The sequence below is a fragment of the Ammospiza caudacuta genome, chromosome 3, assembly GCF_027887145.1.
Source record: "Ammospiza caudacuta isolate bAmmCau1 chromosome 3, bAmmCau1.pri, whole genome shotgun sequence".
Lineage (NCBI taxonomy): Eukaryota > Metazoa > Chordata > Aves > Passeriformes > Passerellidae > Ammospiza > Ammospiza caudacuta.
The window spans coordinates 71,196,117-71,213,576 of NC_080595.1; the positions used below are offsets into that span (position 1 = coordinate 71,196,117).

The 17,460-nt window shown below is 40.2% G+C and overlaps 1 protein-coding gene across 1 annotated transcript in view; it reads left to right on the forward strand.

Annotated features, from left to right (window-relative positions):
• Positions 1-17,460, forward strand: part of LAMA4 (laminin subunit alpha 4) — a 96,548-nt gene that overhangs the window by 19,721 nt on the left and 59,367 nt on the right. Inside the window, exons 2-4 of the mRNA XM_058800875.1 lie at positions 2,393-2,494; positions 11,360-11,484; positions 15,635-15,715. Coding sequence (XP_058656858.1) covers positions 2,393-2,494; positions 11,360-11,484; positions 15,635-15,715 — 308 coding nt within the window. The remainder of the gene's footprint in view (positions 1-2,392; positions 2,495-11,359; positions 11,485-15,634; positions 15,716-17,460) is intronic.

A 17,460-nucleotide genomic window follows, 5' to 3' on the forward strand; every position in this document is an offset into this window, starting at 1 on the left:
GCATTCCAACATTTCCATTGTCCATATGGACTATCATAAGTAAAAATCATTTTGCTTAGAGCTGCAAAACCAAGAAAGCTTTTGGGCTAGAGGAGCGCAGCTAGGACCACCCACCAGCTCTGTTCATCAGAGAATATAACAAGCTTTAGATCTGTATGGGTGGAAAGAAATATTGCAAAGGCAGACATTGCGACAAGAGTCTGTTTTCAATTTAGAAACTAACTGTCTCCCTTCCACAGTGTGTGGTGTAATCATTGAGCTGCAATCCTTAGTCTGGCGGGAGCCAGTCCTACCGCTGTGCAAAGACTAAACAACTGAAAGAAACAAGCTGTAGAAATAGACAGTATTTCTGCTGTCCCAAAGAGTCTGTGGTCTGAAGACTTTGCCTCCTAGGAGTTATTATCAAAAAAGTGTTTCCAAAACAAACCAGATAAAATTCTGTGCACAAGAATGGTAAAGGCAACTGAGTTTTCCATTTATGTTCATCTCCACTTCTCAGAGCTCTCTGGGATAAGATGGGACCAGTGATTAATTTCTAAACCTCATTTTTAAAGCCTGCTGTTAGTCATCTCCTAAGATGTTGTTTTCTAAGCAAGCAGCCTGTCTGGCTGGACCTATCCACACTTGGGAATGGAAGTTAACACGCAGCCAAGACTCAGGATTGCTGGCTCTTGCTACCCAGAGCTCCCCAGCTGTAACTGCAGCCCAATGCAGACATGTGAGTGCAGGTCCCAGGAGTGACGAGGTCACAGCATGGTGCCAGGGCTGGCTAGCCCCAGCCACCAGCAGGGACATTTGGCACTGCTGCTCACAGGCCAGTTTCTGCAGGTAGGAAGGTATCACTGTGAGGGTCTGCGTTTGGTACTGCTTACCTGCCGTTCTGCCATAGCTTACCTGGGCATGAGAAACTACAGGTGCTAAACTATTTTTCTACACAGTGCAGAAAAATACCTCATCCTTGATTTGAGGGCAACCCAGGAAAGTAAGGAATAGGAAGATACAAAGGAAGCCTCTTAGCTCATACAAATGCAAGACACACACCCTTCTGAGTTATTTGAACTTTACACTTTTCCCACTTTTTCCAAGGGTAGGTAACCTCAAGAGCCACAGAATAAAAAAAGTTCTGTACAGAGAGCCACGAAAAATATTACAGGAAAGTCTGGCATACCTTAAGCTCTAACAGCCACCTCAGGGATGCTGTTTGCAAGTGATAGCAGAAACATCACTGTTGGCAAATCACTGGTGTGGCAAATAATTTTCAGAGCACTAAATGACATGCCAGTGTCTTTACATCAGCTCTGCAACAATATTGCAAGACTTACACAAGAGTGAGAAATTTAGGATCCAAAAATTCATTAATCTAGCATAATACATGTGACACAGAGAGACTGAACAGGGCAAGCAGGGTGACACACGGTACCTGAGCTAACAGAGATTATTGATGAGATCAGCCTGTGTACATTTCACCAGCTCTGCATAATGAGGGAGAAGTTCTTCAGCAAAGAACAAGAATTTATACTCAACACAAGAAAAACTATCCACTTTAATTTTCTTTTTATTTTTCAGTCTTTGAAGGGTATCTTAATAGTTTTGTGTTTCTGATTCCTTATATTATTGCTGTAATTATTATTCAAAAGAAGGTGATCCAGATGTTTAAAATTTCTTTTTCATTTTGGTTAGCTCTGGTAAATTATCAAAATTACTAAATTATATAAACAGGCAAAGCCACACATTTATTCAAAAGGGCATTGATCTTTGTAAGTATGTTTGTTTCCCATAGGTTATTCATCCAAATCTAATCAAAACTTTGATGTAAAGTACATTTTCTAAAGCTTTTGTCCTTTCCTTTTCTTTTTTCTTTTCTTTTCTTTTCTTTTCTTTTCTTTTCTTTTCTTTTCTTTTCTTTTCTTTTCTTTTCTTTTCTTTTCTTTTCTCTTTTCTTTTCTTTTCTTTTCTTTTCTTTTCTTTTCTTTTCTTTTCTTTTCTTTTCTTTTCTTTTCTTTTCTTTTCTTTTCTTTTCCTTCAGTAAAAGCTATTCCTTTTCTATAAATACACCTTCTTTACCAAATAAGGATTATGGTTTTTGGTTAACTCATCCTCTAGTACAACATGCAGTAAGAATCTGCCAGCTCCACACCCAGAGCTTGTCAGGGACAGGACACAGGCAGGAATGCTGACAGCTTTAACACTCTGAGGCAAAAAACCAAGCACCAGGACAGAGTGAAAGAACAGAGTCAAGTTCAGCAGTGTGTGTGTGTGGTCTGCTATGGAGGGGTTGTGCACTGTGCTCTGGGGAGACCTGATGGCTGTAGCCTTGCTTTCCTCTCCTCTCAAGAAACCTAATTCTCCAGCCACATATGCATAGGAAACACTTTTTTTTCTCTCATTGCAGGGATGCCAAGAAGGATTTTATCGTACCAGCTCAGGAAAATGCTCCCCTTGCAACTGTAATGGTAATGCAAACAGATGCCTTGATGGATCTGGAATCTGTGTGGTAAGGAATTCCTCTGTTCTCTGTCTGACTTTTCATACCAATGCTCAGTTTCAATATAATGCAAAAGCAGTGTCTGTACCACAGGAGCTTTTTGCTGAAGAAAGATCATAAGTAGGGCCAAGATCAATACCGTAATAAATTGTCCTGGCTAAAATTAATTCTCACTTAAATTATCTCTGCAGATTCAAAACACTTCCCTCATGCAGTATTTGTGACAGTTAGCATGTGGAAAATTTTTAGTCCATCAGAAATATGGAAAGAGTTTTGTATACCTCTGAGAAAATAAATGTATAAATTCAAACACATTCCTTTCTCCCCTTTATGAATACAGTGCTGTGTATAATATAAACAATTTACAGTGGTGAGTGACCCCTGTGAGTGTATATACATGTGTTACCCAGAGCAATTCAAATGCCAAGGAACAACATGAGAAGGTTGAAACAAAACACCAGGGGAATAGTGTGTTGAATTCCAAGGTATTGTTACAATTTCCCATATGTTCAATCTGACTCAGAATCACCTCATACAGAAAGCTGTGTGTTAGTAATAGCAGTCAAACATTTGTAGCTCCAGAGCAAAAATCAGCCCAGTAAAACTAATCCCAACTACTAGTGGGCAATTAGGGCACTAACTCACTAAAAAATGATGGAAGCTAATACTGTTTAAACCACATAGCAAGAGTTAGGCACTAGTACACTCTTTGCAGGCTCGTAAAGAGTATAGCTTGTAAGAGCCCAGAACCCCTTGCTCTGCCATGTGTTACTTTTGACAAGTCATAAACCTTTGCCCTCAGTTTATCTCTTCATAAAATGAACTCATAATATTCACATACTTTGCTTTGTTGCAACCACTATCAAGTTTTCAGTTATTCAAATACATCAATTCAAGTTCCATGGCATATTTCCTACCATTTTTATTTCTGTGGGAAGAAGACTGTGCAGCTGTTCAGGACAAGAAAAATTGCTATGGCTTGGCCATTGTAATGTGCTTAGAATTGGCTGGTTTCTGCAGAACACATATTGGCTTACTTTTTATGATTAAATTTTCAAAAGTGGTTTCAGACTCCCAGGCATTCCCAGCTTTTCTCTTTCACATGCACAAGGCTTTTGGCTCATGGGATCATGGTCCCCTTCATGACAATGTCAAGTGACAGTGATGCCAAGGGGAAACTTCTGATGGATGACTTGGGAACCAGATAGCTGGTCACACGTCTGCTTCTGATGGCTCTGGTCACCAGAGAGCTTCTGGAGTAGAGTATATGAGTTAAGAAATTATTATATTCTCAGGTTACAAACACAACAGAAGACCTGTTTCCTGTCTTCTACAAAAATATGGCTGAAGTCAAGGGTTCCAGACAAACAAACAAACAAAACCAGAAAATTTACAGTATCAGGAAGAAATGATCTGAAAGTAAATGTACATTCCTGATTGGTGTTTCATCTCTTGGAACCAGCTAGGTAGTAAGGAGTAAAACAAAAAGCTAAACCTTAATTTACTGTTTGAGTTCAAATTGCCTTTTGATAGCTTGTCTGAAGGATTTTAAAAGCCACCAAGCTCAGATCATTTACTTCTGAATAAAAAGTGAAAAGGCTTAAGTGAAATAAAAGTGAAAGGTAGAGGAAAAGTGCAGAATGAAAAGGAGGTTTAAAGGTTTGATAGCATAAACCAGAACCAGAGATGCCCATGGAGACGGCAGTAACAGGACCTTCAGGAAGAGTCAGAAATTTCCAGAGAAGTTTGGAAGACTAATGAAATTGGTAAACAGCAAAACATGACTGAGAAAGCCTGGGAGAAGAAAAGTTTAGAGAGAGAAAGACATAACTTGAATTACAGCAGGAAGAAGCACATTAGATTAATGAATTAATTCAATTTAGGAAAAGGTGACTTGATGGTTGGTAATGTGACTTGTATTAGAATCAGTGGACAAAGCAACCTTCCCCAAGAGTAGGAGAAGGACATGTGCGTATCTGGGCAAAGCCTGCTGAGGCAGAAATGAGTCAATACCTCTATATCTGGGAGTTCCCGTGAAGAGATAGGACCATGTGGTATGGAGAACTCACCATTCTCCCTATTCTCGAATTTTAAGGCCATTTACTCCAATAAGTCTTGCAGTGGAAACCACCACACGTGACAGTTAGACAAAAATTCCTGCATTCAATTAGTTTTTAATGAGCTGTGGCATAAATCTGTATTTATCCCACATTATTATTGTAGTCATCCTCTATTTCCATGATTATGAACTTGCTATCTCCCTGCTTCCATGATGCAACAGCATTCTGAAGTTTCATCACATTTGGACTCTCCACCATAACCACATCTTACCTTAACCCTGAGCCATAGATTCAAACCATCTTTAGCAGCAGATCTTTAGAAGAACAGATATTCCCCAAAGTTAAAGTTTTCTATATCTCCATATTTATCAACATAAGGAAATGAGTTGAACATTAAAAAAAAATCACTTTTTAAAGTTAACTCTGCTAACAATGCTGGAAGCTATGATAACATGGAAGCAATAATAACACTGTGTTTGGTTGGTAGATATTTTTTATAGTCTAAGTAATAACTAAGCTGTAAGACATGAATAAATAAACAAGGCAGTATGAAAAGGAAAAAGTACTCTGCTTCAAAAGGGATGAAAATCAAGGTTTGGGCCCCATATGATGCTCTGAGGCCATCATATTATGCAAATCCCTCAAATCAATTTGGCAAATGTAGTTCCCACAGCATACAAATTAATGAAATTTTCATTGGCCTGTGCCCTAAATTCAAAATCAAATAAAATTACCCCTTTTTAATGATGCCTTAAGGTAGAGTGCTCATATCTTTAATTTCTGCTGACATATATATCTTGAGGTTCTGTTTCAGAACTTCTCTCAGCTTATTCATAGAGTGCAAATCACATCCACGAGTCATTAAAAGCTTATTGAATGAAACAGTCAATGAATCAACAATCTCCTTAGGTAACCAGACAGAAGAAATTATTGCAGACAGGGCCTTCCTTGCATAGATGTCCACATAAAAACAGTACAGAAATCAGTCATGTGACCCTGGGACTAAAATTGAAGAGACACAGAGTCCATTTTGTTAGGATAGAAAATCACCCAAGTGTTACAAGAAGAATAGCCAACACAGCATAAGCTCTACTAATGATATATTAAAAGAGAGATGTCAAATAATGCTTCATTTCAAGGAACGCTATCTGGTGATGCATGTAAGGCCAGTAGGGGAAGAAACTTGCATAGGATTGTGCAAGTAGTACAATTCACAGGGCTTTACCATACTTAAAAATTTGATTGCACAGTCTAGGGAAGCAAGTTGCTTGAGGTTACTGCAATATTATGGCAATGACTCCAAAAGAACATGACAAAATGAATGGAAAGGCAGAAAGTTCTTTAAAAATGCCGAGCTGTTTATCCAGGCAAAAATTTTGTAAGACTGAGTTATCAGTGTCTTACATGAGGTGTCTATTGTTAATGGAGATTAGATCTTCTTTGATGCATGAAAACACAGAACAAAAGAAGTAAGTCTGGAGAAAGCATTACAGCAGAAGGTGAAGGTAAATTTCTTGCTGTCTCCCTAGAAACCTTTAAGTGGCTTGTTATCACTTCAGTTCCATGTATTTGGCTGGTCTTTATGTAAGGCATCCAAATACTCATAAGGAAATAAATAAATAAATGTGACCATTTTGGAACAGGAAAGACCAAATGATCCTAACAGTGGAGAGGATAAATCCACCAGTATCCTTTCCAGCCTTTTATGGATTTTTTTACAATAGAGCATATTGTTGTGTAAGTGATTTGTGTTTAAGCATTTGGGTTTACAGCTGAGTGGAAAGGTTGGAACAGATTTGGCAGCTCTGCCCAAGAGGATAATATGTTCCACATGGTTGCCAAGGCTGGTCTGGAGAACTGCCAGTGGATCTACAACCATCCATCAGGCATGAGCAAAAAGCAGTAGGGAGCTAGCAAAACTCCCCAGCTCGTTAGGTACTTCTGCCTTCACAAGGAGCCTTGCTGCTTATAGCTCACTGCAGAGATGGGCTGCAGATATCTACACAGCACTGGTGACATATGTTTGAAAATCTGACCAGAATGCAGTGTTGGTATGCAGTGATTGCCAAAAACATTAGTGTTAGTCAACATATTTTCTCAGGTATAGATATTTCCCTCTCTCTTAGCTAAGTTTAAAGTTAGTATTTGTTATCCCTCCCAGTTCACTGTTGAAAACATGCGACAGTGATCCGCAATGTGTGAGCATTTGTTTCCACTCCTGCACAGCCAGTGCAAGAGGCATGAAGGAAATCAGGCCCGGACTGCGAGGAGGGGCTGCTGCTGCTCTCCCACCTGCTCAGCCACATTTGTCACAGTTAGCTACACCAGGTGATGGGTTGAGAAAGCAGTGGGCCAGGTGCTTTGGCAAGGCATCAGCTCCCACTTCACTAATACAGGACAAGGTCTATAAATCAAAACTTTGACATAGAGGGGGTATTTTGACCCAAACCACATCAGAAAATTAGTTATATAGCTATTCTCTTTTTTTTTTTTTTTTTTTTTTACTTAGGTGTCTCTACTCTAGTGAAAAATTGCACAATACTTTGTGTTTACTTTAAGTGCCTCATCTCCTTCTTCCATATGAAATTCTGAAAACTAATACTGCATCTCACCCACAATGGCTGGAGAGAGAAAGCTTGAAACCCTAAACCTCAGAGATGGAAAAGATAAAACATGTACAACTCTTGGCTTTCAAGTCATTATGATACACCCTGGTTTTATTACTATTATTTTGGAATAGCAACAAATTCTGGTGTGCTAGCGGGGGCCATGCTATGCAGTTCTGTAACCTCAGATGTGAGAGCATATTTAAGGGGAAGTCTAAATCTACCTCCAAATGCAGACTGCACAGCCATGTAAGCCACCTGCATCTCTTTATCTATACAATTTATTTATCCTTGTGCAATCTCCTGCATTAACAGTTGGTAAAAGACTATCTCTCAGAAGGACAAGCAATAAGGAAGAAAAAAGGTAAACAAACAGACAATTCCTAATACATTGCAACAATAACTGTTTCCATCTCCAAAGTAGTAAGATTGTCAAAGTTGGAGGACCCTTCCAGATTTCACAGACAATATTTAAGACTCTGTTATTCTAGGGGATTTTATTTGAGGTTTTGGAGAGGTGGGGGAGTTGTTGTTGTACTAACTTACGAGAGGCAGGCCTGAGTATTAACTTTTGATTGCCCCTGGAGTGCTTCCATGCCATCCAGCATCAGGTGTCTAATAGGTGCTCTGCACCACTCTGTGGCAGGTCCTGTCTTTCTTCAACTTTAGAGGGTACACAGAAAACACAATCTGGTACACAGAAAATACTATCTGCTACCTATTTCCTATGGAGAAGGCCCAGATTGCCTAAATTGTACATTGTTATCCCTCAGATGAAGTAATTTCACTAAAACTGCATAAGTGGCAGATTTAATGAAGTTGGTGCCTTTGAACACCATCAGAATGAACGCTTTTCTTGCAAGTTCAGGTTCCTAAGTGAAACTGGGGCAGATTCATGCCTCAATTTTTCAGTTATATTAATTGACACAAGCACGCTTGTCTTGTGCTGGGAAATTTGTCCTAGTACTATTGCCTGAAGAGAAACAACAAACTTTTCATTATTATTCCTGCACAAATGTATGTACTGAGAAGAACTGCATCACATGAAGTGTTCTGTGGTAGTTCCAGCTTTACTTCCTATCAAATGGGTCTAGGAGCTCAGCATTGACAATCATTTCCAAGTAACACCACACACCCCCCACACTCACTCATAGCACCAGTCCATGTTCTTTTCATGTGTGCACTAATAGTTACAGTAAGAGCCAGGTGAAAATGCTCACACTGATCATTGGCACTCAGTGAGAGTGCCAGAGAGGAGTACCAGGACCAGCTAAGACATTTTCTTGCACAGGCAAATACAATCCAGCTGCTCTGTCATCAGAGAAGCTGCTGGTGTACTGAAGGATGAGTGATTTCATGCTGTAGACTCATCTAGAAGCCTTTAGAAGCCAGGCTGCTGCTGATCATCCGCTCAAAATGATCCCCAGAGAAGCAAAACACTTTTCTCAAACTAGCACACCAGTGTCATCCAGTGCTGAGAATCACCCATTAGCTGCAGGGAGGGCGTTCTCCCTGCTCTCTTGGGCTTAATGCACTCAGCAGTTTAGTTGTAGATGCAAAATAATGGAACATAAAATATTAGGACACTTTTTCTATCACTGTAAAAATGTGGCTCTAAATACACACAGAAGATCTGTCTTGCTAAATAAGATAAAGTCATTTTTACTTGATCACTAACCAGATAATGGGGTATCTGTGGTAAGAGAGACCTTTTCACTTCCCTTCAGTTTAGATACAAAAGTGCAGATTTGAGGAGCAACATTTGCTGTCTTGCTCTGTTCATTGCAGTCATATTTGAGCTTTGGAAAGCAGGAGCAGATTTACTCTGTTAATACCCATGTGCTGTGAGCTGAGGACAAACAAGGTGAAGTGAATTGATCAAACACAGTGAAGGCCACACCAAACACATCCAAGGCCTCTGCCAGTGCTTCAGACAAGGGTGGCTCAAGCACTTCAAGTGCTCAGTGCCCACGCTCTCCCGTCTCTCTGGTGGTACATTAACATCATTTTTTCATTGGATAATGACAAATGAAAAATATCTTTAAAATTGTATTAGCCTTCTGGCTCTCCCCACGTGCCCCATGGTTAGTGCACTTCTTTCCTCCTCCTCCCCTTCCTCCTATTCAAACTTTCTCCTATTATTCTCCCATTTTAGAGCCTCTTAATTAAAATAACCTTCTGGTTTTCCATGCACTAAATATTTTATTCCTTACAGCAAATACGACTAAGTAAAACCACCTTTAGCTCTAAAACTACTATTGACTAATCTAGTTAAAGATCTGTGAAATAAAAATTGACTTTTTTTCCTTTTTCTCATCACATTCTACTTGCTGTAGAGTTCTCTGGCCAAATGACAGCCTTGCACAAAGAATAATTTCTGGGAAATGTGTTCTCCAAGACTATAAAGCATGCAGGAAGCAAGACAAGCAAAGTCTTTCAGAATCAAAATGGATCTGAGCCCTAATTGGGGATCCTTTATGGAATTCAAATAAGGAATATTGGGTAAAAAAAAAAAATATGTGTTTTCACAAGCAAAACCAAAAACATCAATGTTGCCAGGACAAAATTCTGCTACTAAATCAAAGTCACAGCATGAGGATACAAAACTAATTTAGGAATGCCTGTGCAAGTGAAGCTTGACTATTTATTTTCATTACATGTCTTCCCTAATCACATTCCTCTCTTCTCATACTCTTTCTCCAAAGAACACACCATGTTTGGAGAAGAAAGTGATTGTCAAATCTGCAGGTGAACAGTTGGTTGGCTGGGCTCCCTTACCCCACCCCAGGGCTGCTGAAGATATTCCAGCCACAGAGACACCAAGGTGCCCCTTGCCCCAGGCTAAGGAGCTCCCTGCCCTTTGGAGCACTCCAAGGAATCCCTTTTTGTCCCTGCAAGTACTCTCACCTCCTGGCAAAAAGTAGCAGCAGTCTATGTTCTGTGTAGGGAAGCACCTTTTTAAATCAGTGTCCTCAATTCTTGTATTGTAGAATTTGGGTGAACTATTGTATTGCATTCAGCTTATTTGCAAACTTTTGAATTATACATAACCCAAACACACCCTCCTGCCTTTCTGTCCCAGCTGAACAGCCCTACATTTTCTATCTCTTTAAAACACTGGTGAATACTGAACAAAATTCATATCAGCACCAAGGCTTAGGTGGTGATCTGAACAGTGACTCTTCCCACACTGAAAATTTACTGTTATATCCTACCCTAATTTCCTACCCTCTGTCAGCTTTCCTTTTGCAAAAGAAACTTTTTTTCAAGTATCCTGTCAACTTAGTTGATCTTTTATGGGAGTCATGATAGATTACATCCTCTGATTCCCCTTGCTTAATTGCACCATTATTCAGTAGATAGTGAAACAGGAATTCCTGAATCAGTTGATGCTTATTCATATACTCAGAGGTCTTTTTCTTTATTATAGACATTGTCATTTTCTCAGGGATGGAAATCCAATCTGTCAGTATGCATTTTCCATGATCCTTGGTATTAGCTCAGAAGAGGAAAGAATCAAGGAAGCTCGGCCAAACCTACAGCAAACATGCACTGATAGAGTATTTCTCCACATGTGTCTGCCATGGATCTATTTCCTTGCTGTCTTAAGCCTGCCATAGCTGCTCACATCTGTACTGTGTCCATACAAATTTCTGTAATGGGAGAGTTCTGATTCAGGGACACAAAAACTCCTTGCACAGTTGCAAGAGTGGAAACCCTCACTGTATCCTTCCTACTCTTCTAAAGTAGCTTGGTGAGACAGCTGCCTGTGCTCTTTTCCAGAAGCAGTTTTGCTGAAGCCTGTGTCTTGGCTCAGGTTTATTGACAATATTTATCAGCTGATACCTTTTATTTGGTTTTGGAGTCATTAAAGGGGTTTTTTCCTTTTTGGCACATGCAGTTCAAAACAGGGTTGGCAGCTACACCTGAGTACCTCTGACACTTCTGCACCAGCACCTTCCAGCCTCGTATGTCTGTTTTGTCCTGTACAGCACCTTGTCAACCCTTGCTGCTGGTCACTGTAATCATTTATAGGATTTTTATTTGCAGCTGTGTTAGCTTGTTTGCCCAAATCAGTCAATACCTTGCAAGGTCAAGGTGTGGCATCAGCCACTCCTCTGCTTGGCCAGGTCTTAGCTAAGTGATCTTTTTCTGAATTAGGCAGCACCTCCATTTAACTTTCCCCGCTCTGTCTCCTTGCCCTGCAGGACTGCCAGAGGAACACAACAGGGCAGCACTGCGAGCAGTGTCCCGATGGCTTCATTGGCGACGTTGTCAGGGGAGTGCCCACCTTCTGCCAGCCCTGCCCCTGCCCCCTGCCAGCACTGGCCAAGTATGTAAAGACTCTCTGCTTCTCTTCCATTTGGCTTGAATTTGGCCTTTTCCAAGGTGGGGCCAGCATCCCTTCCTGAATGCAGGAGACAAAGTTTGCTGCCCTTGGCAAACACAGGGGTAATGAGAGGACTACCATCTGCTCATGTTTACAACCACAGGAAACAGCATTTCATTTAGAAAGTGTAAAATATTTTTAAATGCTCATAACAATTCTTACCAAGAGAAAGTTCAAGTTCACCCTTTTATGTAAAGAGATTATTCTGTTGTGTGGTTGCTTTTTAAAATCCCATAAAGAACAATTCTCAAGAAAGGCAGCATCAGAGATTTATGTGGTTGAGACAGAAAAAAAAAGACAGACAGAAAGTTCAATCCATGTCACCTGAAGGGTAAAACCAAACACAAAAAAGCCTGAGTTTGCAGTCCCCTGAATCTACAGCAGCTGGATCTGGTTAGCACACTAACAGTTCAAAGGAAAGTGCTGGAGCATCCTGTGATAGAATGCCCCTTCAGCTAATGCCCAGCTACTTTTGGGTAAGAAATTATGAAGCCTGACAGAAAACCAAGACCAAGTCAAAGAACTCCAAATGTTGTGTGCTTTGTGGGAAGAAGAAAAGAAAAGAAAAGAAAAGAAGAAAAGAAAAGAAAAGAAAAGAAAAGAAAAGAAAAGAAAAGAAAAGAAAAGAAAAGAAAAGAAAAGAAAAGAAAAGAAAAGAAAAGAAAAGAAAAGAAAAGAAAAGAAAAGAAAAGAAAAGAAAAGAAAAGAAAGAAAAGAAAAGGGACTACAAGCCACAGCCAGCCATTAGAAACAATTAGTGGCATGTCAGTAATGCAGCTGAAAGAAATTATCAGCTTCCTCTTGCTCAGATTCATGCTCTGGGAGAGAGGTATCTATGTGAATCCCACCACAGGGAGATGCTAGTAAGTAGATGCCAAGAGGCTGATGCTGGTTTTCAGGGAGCTAGCTATTAGTGTTGTTTCCCATCCTGCTTTCATCAGGACGTCACAGCAAAGGGAATTTCATCCTTACTGTATTTGTTTGCTGTTGCTATAGGATCACTCACATGACCTTAAGGTGGGATGAGCTCCATTTTGCTCATCTTCTCAGGGCTCAAACTGGCAAAGGAACAAAATCATTCCTGCCAAATTCCCGCAGATCCCTTCTTGGCTTTTGTGGTGGGCTGCAGACATGTGAGAAGGGCCATGGGTTCTCTCATATTGTTGAAAAACTTCAGCTTTGCCTGGATTACAGAGAAAATCCTCCAGAGACAGTGGAAGAACCTGGTTTTGCTGACATGTAGAAAGGCTTAGGAGTGAGCAAGCTCACAGATGAAGCCAACTATTCCTTCCAGTTTCAGTAGCAGCTGTAATGCCTGAAAAATTAGAAATACAACAATCAGGAGCAGTGCTTTTTTCCTTGGCAAAGTGGGTTTTTGTAACCTGTTGGGCACAGAGCAGCCACTTTGGTGTAAGAAGCTGTTCTCTGAGCCACAACCTGGGCTGCACATGCCTGAGGCACTTCCACATGAGCCTCAGGCTCTACCAAGCCAGGTCAGTCAGGCAAGGTCTGGTCTGTGCTCCCTAGAGCTCCATTTGACAAGGGTGGCTGGGTCTGCACTCACCCAGACCGTGCCCCATGCTGCAGCCCAAAGGCTCTGCAGAGGTGCTCCCTGACAGCAGGGAGCTGCATGGACCAGCAGGCCACTGAGCAGGCCTCAGTGCAGTGGGGCCAGCAGGGACTGTGGCTACAGCTTTTCTCTGCCAGCGCTGTGGGAGATGGCAGCTGAGGCCAAGGAGCATTCCCAATTCCTTAACTAGCAATATTATGCCTCTCCAGTTCCAGACCACAATGGAGAAGAAAACCCCAAACCCAAAACTCAGCAGCATGGGGTTGGGAAGGGAGAACAAATGTTGAAAGAAACCTGACTGCGGATGCCTCAATATTAGCAGCAATACATGGCTTGGACTTGCTGAGCCTCAAGGGTCCCTTCATCTCAGAATATTCAATGTTCCATGAATTGTCTCCCCTTTGAAACTACATCAGTGAAAATTCACTGTGCTTCCTTGGTTCCCCTCAGAAATGTCCTGAAGGTAGTAATTAAAGGAATGTCCCATCCCAAGTTGCCTCATACCCCTGTTTAAATAATGTGCAGAAATTGCCTGTTCAGCTTCTTGCATGAGACAGACCTGACCACAGAAATAGTCTTCAGCTGGGGCTGGGGCTGGAACAGGCAAAAAAAAAAAAAAACAATTGAGCAACATTAAGCTTTACCAAAGCTTAACTAAATTCAAAGAAAAAATGTTCTTTATTCGTTGGAATTTTTTTTCAATTTTCCTTCATTAATCCTACTACATATAAAGAATAAGGCAAAACAATAACTCTACCAGAAGCAGAGAAGCATTAAATGGCTTAAAAACATTCAAAGGATGTTGCTTTCTAGCCTGTTTTACTTTGGAAATAGAATACCAAATCTGTAAACTGACAGACTCACCAGATAAGTATTTTTTCCAGGAATTCAGCAGTGTCTCTTGATTTTCTGACCAAGCTGTCCTCATATCTTCTATCCTAGGAAATTTTGGAGTAACTTTTGGACATTACACATGAAGTGTAATGTCATCTCTTTGGAACAAAAAAAAGGAGGATGGAGGTTGTTTCACAGTCCAGGAGATGTTACTTCTTTTCAAACCCAAGGAATTATAAAGCTTTTTTTTCCCCCTAAAAGTTCACAAAAAGTATAAAACTTGAGGAAGATTTCGGTCCTACTTCATAACTTAGATCCACAATGTGGTTTTTGCAACTACGTGAAGGAATTAGACTTGGTTAAAGAAGAGGAAGCCTGCCAAACTATTGTGACTTTCTCAACATGTTCTTGTAAAAGCCACATAGCAGTTAATTTGTAAATTCTGTGAGAAAAATCTCATTTTATGTTCTCTCTGGTTATACCAAATATTTTGAGACAACAGAGATCCAGACAGATTTTTTGCCTCTGGTTGTCCAGCCAGTTGAGAAACACTGGCAGGAACTGAAATTATGTGGGAATTCTCATCAGCTTTCAATGCTGTTTGTTCCTGGAACAAGCAGTGCATGGATTATGCACTTTCCCACTGCTCTGAGTCTTTTGTCCTGTGTGAAATGGATGCAACCCAACCACAGCCGCCCAGCACCATATGACTGAGGAGCTATGTTTTAGCAATCATGGGCCTGCAGCTGGAAACTGCTGCTACTCACTGCTCTGGTTGCATTCTAGTGCTGGCAGAAATTTATTCACACATATTGCAAACTAACTAGAAACATCTTAGGACTGTATTTCTTTTTTCCTATAAATGTATTTAAGCCAAGCCCATCACCGTTTTTGAAATACACATAAAATTTACACTTTTCACATCTGGCTACTGCTCTTTCTTGGGTCTCATATTTATTTGAATATTTGTTAAATCCTAAAAACATGAGAAAACAAAGCAATCCATGATTAGGAATAAGAGCAGTAGAAATTACAGCCCAAGCCATTACTGCAGTCAGCATCACTACTTGGCATGTTGGTCTCAGAAGAGGCTGCAGACTCTTTCCAGCTTACTTGGAAAGATGGTGGAGCAGCTCTGGTTACTGTACACTCAGTTCCTCTGGATGAGGACAGCATTACTGAGGTCAGTCTTCATCACTAGGAACTTCCAGACTGGAATTTGAGAAAAACTGTGGGATTTGCATAGGAAACTGCTGCACCCGTTCCAAAATCTCAGTTCTTGAATTGACACTGCAGTGTCTTCCACAAACAATATTTTATCCATTAGGATAGTAGACAGGAAACAATTAGGTTCATATGACATACACATTTGTGTTAAGTCCCTTGTCTAAAGTGTGTGTATCAAAACCTGCAGATGTGTCTGATCTGCACTGCAAGATGACTTTCATACCTATACATCTGTATTTATGTAGCTCCATAGTTCTATACACTAAATAGTGCTTCCTAAACTAATTTAAAGTCTAAACAAGGGGTATAACATAAATTATGTAAAGAGCTTAACACTCATTCAGCAATGAACAACCAAGAGCCAGAGTTCACATTGAGACATGTCCATACTGTAACAAAGAAGCATTCCCACGTGTCTGTCATTGCCTGGTATTCTAACTATTCATCCTGATGAAATTCCAGCTTTGCGGTCTCCTGTCACAGAAAAAGTGGAAGTGTGCGTTGTGTCTGCAAGGAAAACTATGCAGGACCCAACTGTGAAAGGTAAGGAACTCATAGGATGACTTGCTGGTCAGCAATACTGAAGTCCAGAATTTTTTTCAGAGAATCTTGCCATACTGGGGAGAAATCTTATGCACGTGTGTTCATCAGGAAGAATTGTGTCTGTTAAAAGATCTTGTTAATTTCCTATTAAAAAGCACTTAAATTTGCTGTGGAGAAGTGTTAGCATAAGACAGACATTTACATATTATGTATTTTGATCTAGCTCTTGCACTTTGTGTACCTTCAAGTGGTGATCTGCCTAAACGGAATGCAATTTAAAAGTAAAAAATACAAATCAGAAACAGCAGCTGAAGTGAAAAATATCCACCACATTGATTCTTCCTGCAATTTACCCCCTAAAATATGTAGCAGGTTTCTACCAAACAATTTTTACAAAATCAAAGGAGAAAATCCACTGTTGAGTCAAATTCTTAAAGCAGATGCAGCTTTTTTCATTGCATTTTAAATGCACTTCACAGGCATAATTCAATAAAGTCAAGCAAACAATTATAGGCCAGTGCTGCTTTTCAAATTTCCCTTATGTCCATAAACAATTTCCAGTAAATATTCCCTAAATAACCAAGGACACAAATAAATTGAATTATACAGCAGAAATATAACTTCACAAGTAAGAAAGCCTGTAAGAGGCTTTCTTACTTGTTATGAACACACATGGTTGATGTTTCAATGAATGTCAAGGGCCTGATTATAATTCAGAAATTGTCCTCGAGCAGTCAATAAATTAAAACAGCTCTAGCACAAAGACTGAGGGATATAGGATGGCTCAGACAATGGCTTCCTGAACATTTCCTTTTGTTTTCCCTTAAAGCCCCTGAAGTATTTAAGTCTTTAGTCATCTGTCAACAATGGGCAAGCCTGGAATTCAAATGATACTTAATGTAACTGTCAGAGAAGGGAGAAAAGGGATGCTTAAGATGCAAAGACAAATCAAAATGAAAAAGGTAAGATGAACAATGAACATCATCCTTACAGATGATGCAAAATCATCAGTCAATTACCTCCACATCACTAACATCATGACAGCAACAGTGAAAGCAGATGGCACAAAAATAAAAAGCCCACCCTTGTTTACAGGCCCACGGCTGTATTCTTTTGTTCCTTCAAAATGTCAGGTTTATACACAAAGGATAATGCAGACAATTAAAAGGTCATTGAGGTTCCTTAATGGTTATTAAAATGTCAACCCAGACTACAAGCAATACAAATCCTATTAAATGGGCAGCAGTAACACAGAAACAGCAGAAAATAACATCAGCTTTGTTTTCTAAGGGCCACTCCCCAGCCTGACACAGTGCATCTGTCTCAAGGAAGGCAAAGCTGTGTAGAAAAAGCTACAGAAAGGAATCAGCCTGTCCTGGTCACTATGTTAAGAGCTTGGCTGATGGCTGGGGTAAGGTGCAAGCAGTGACAGGCAGGACTTGCCTTCTGGTCCTACTCCCATTTGTATCAGAAATGTCCAAAAGTGTTTCAAATCTGGATGATGCAGTGCTTGCCCCTGCTCACTTGCTAAAGAGCAGGTCCCTACTTGAAATTTAGGAATTAATCATTTTTCTCCTGGACTTCAGCAGTAAGGCATCAGGGTGGTAACTGATGCCATGCAGGTTTTGTTAATGCACAAATGTCAAAAAGAACAACTGAACAAATTACAATTTACCATCCAAAGCAAATAGATGAAAAAGGTTCTTTTGGCATTGCCAGAGAAGAGGAAGTTGATTTCTTACTCA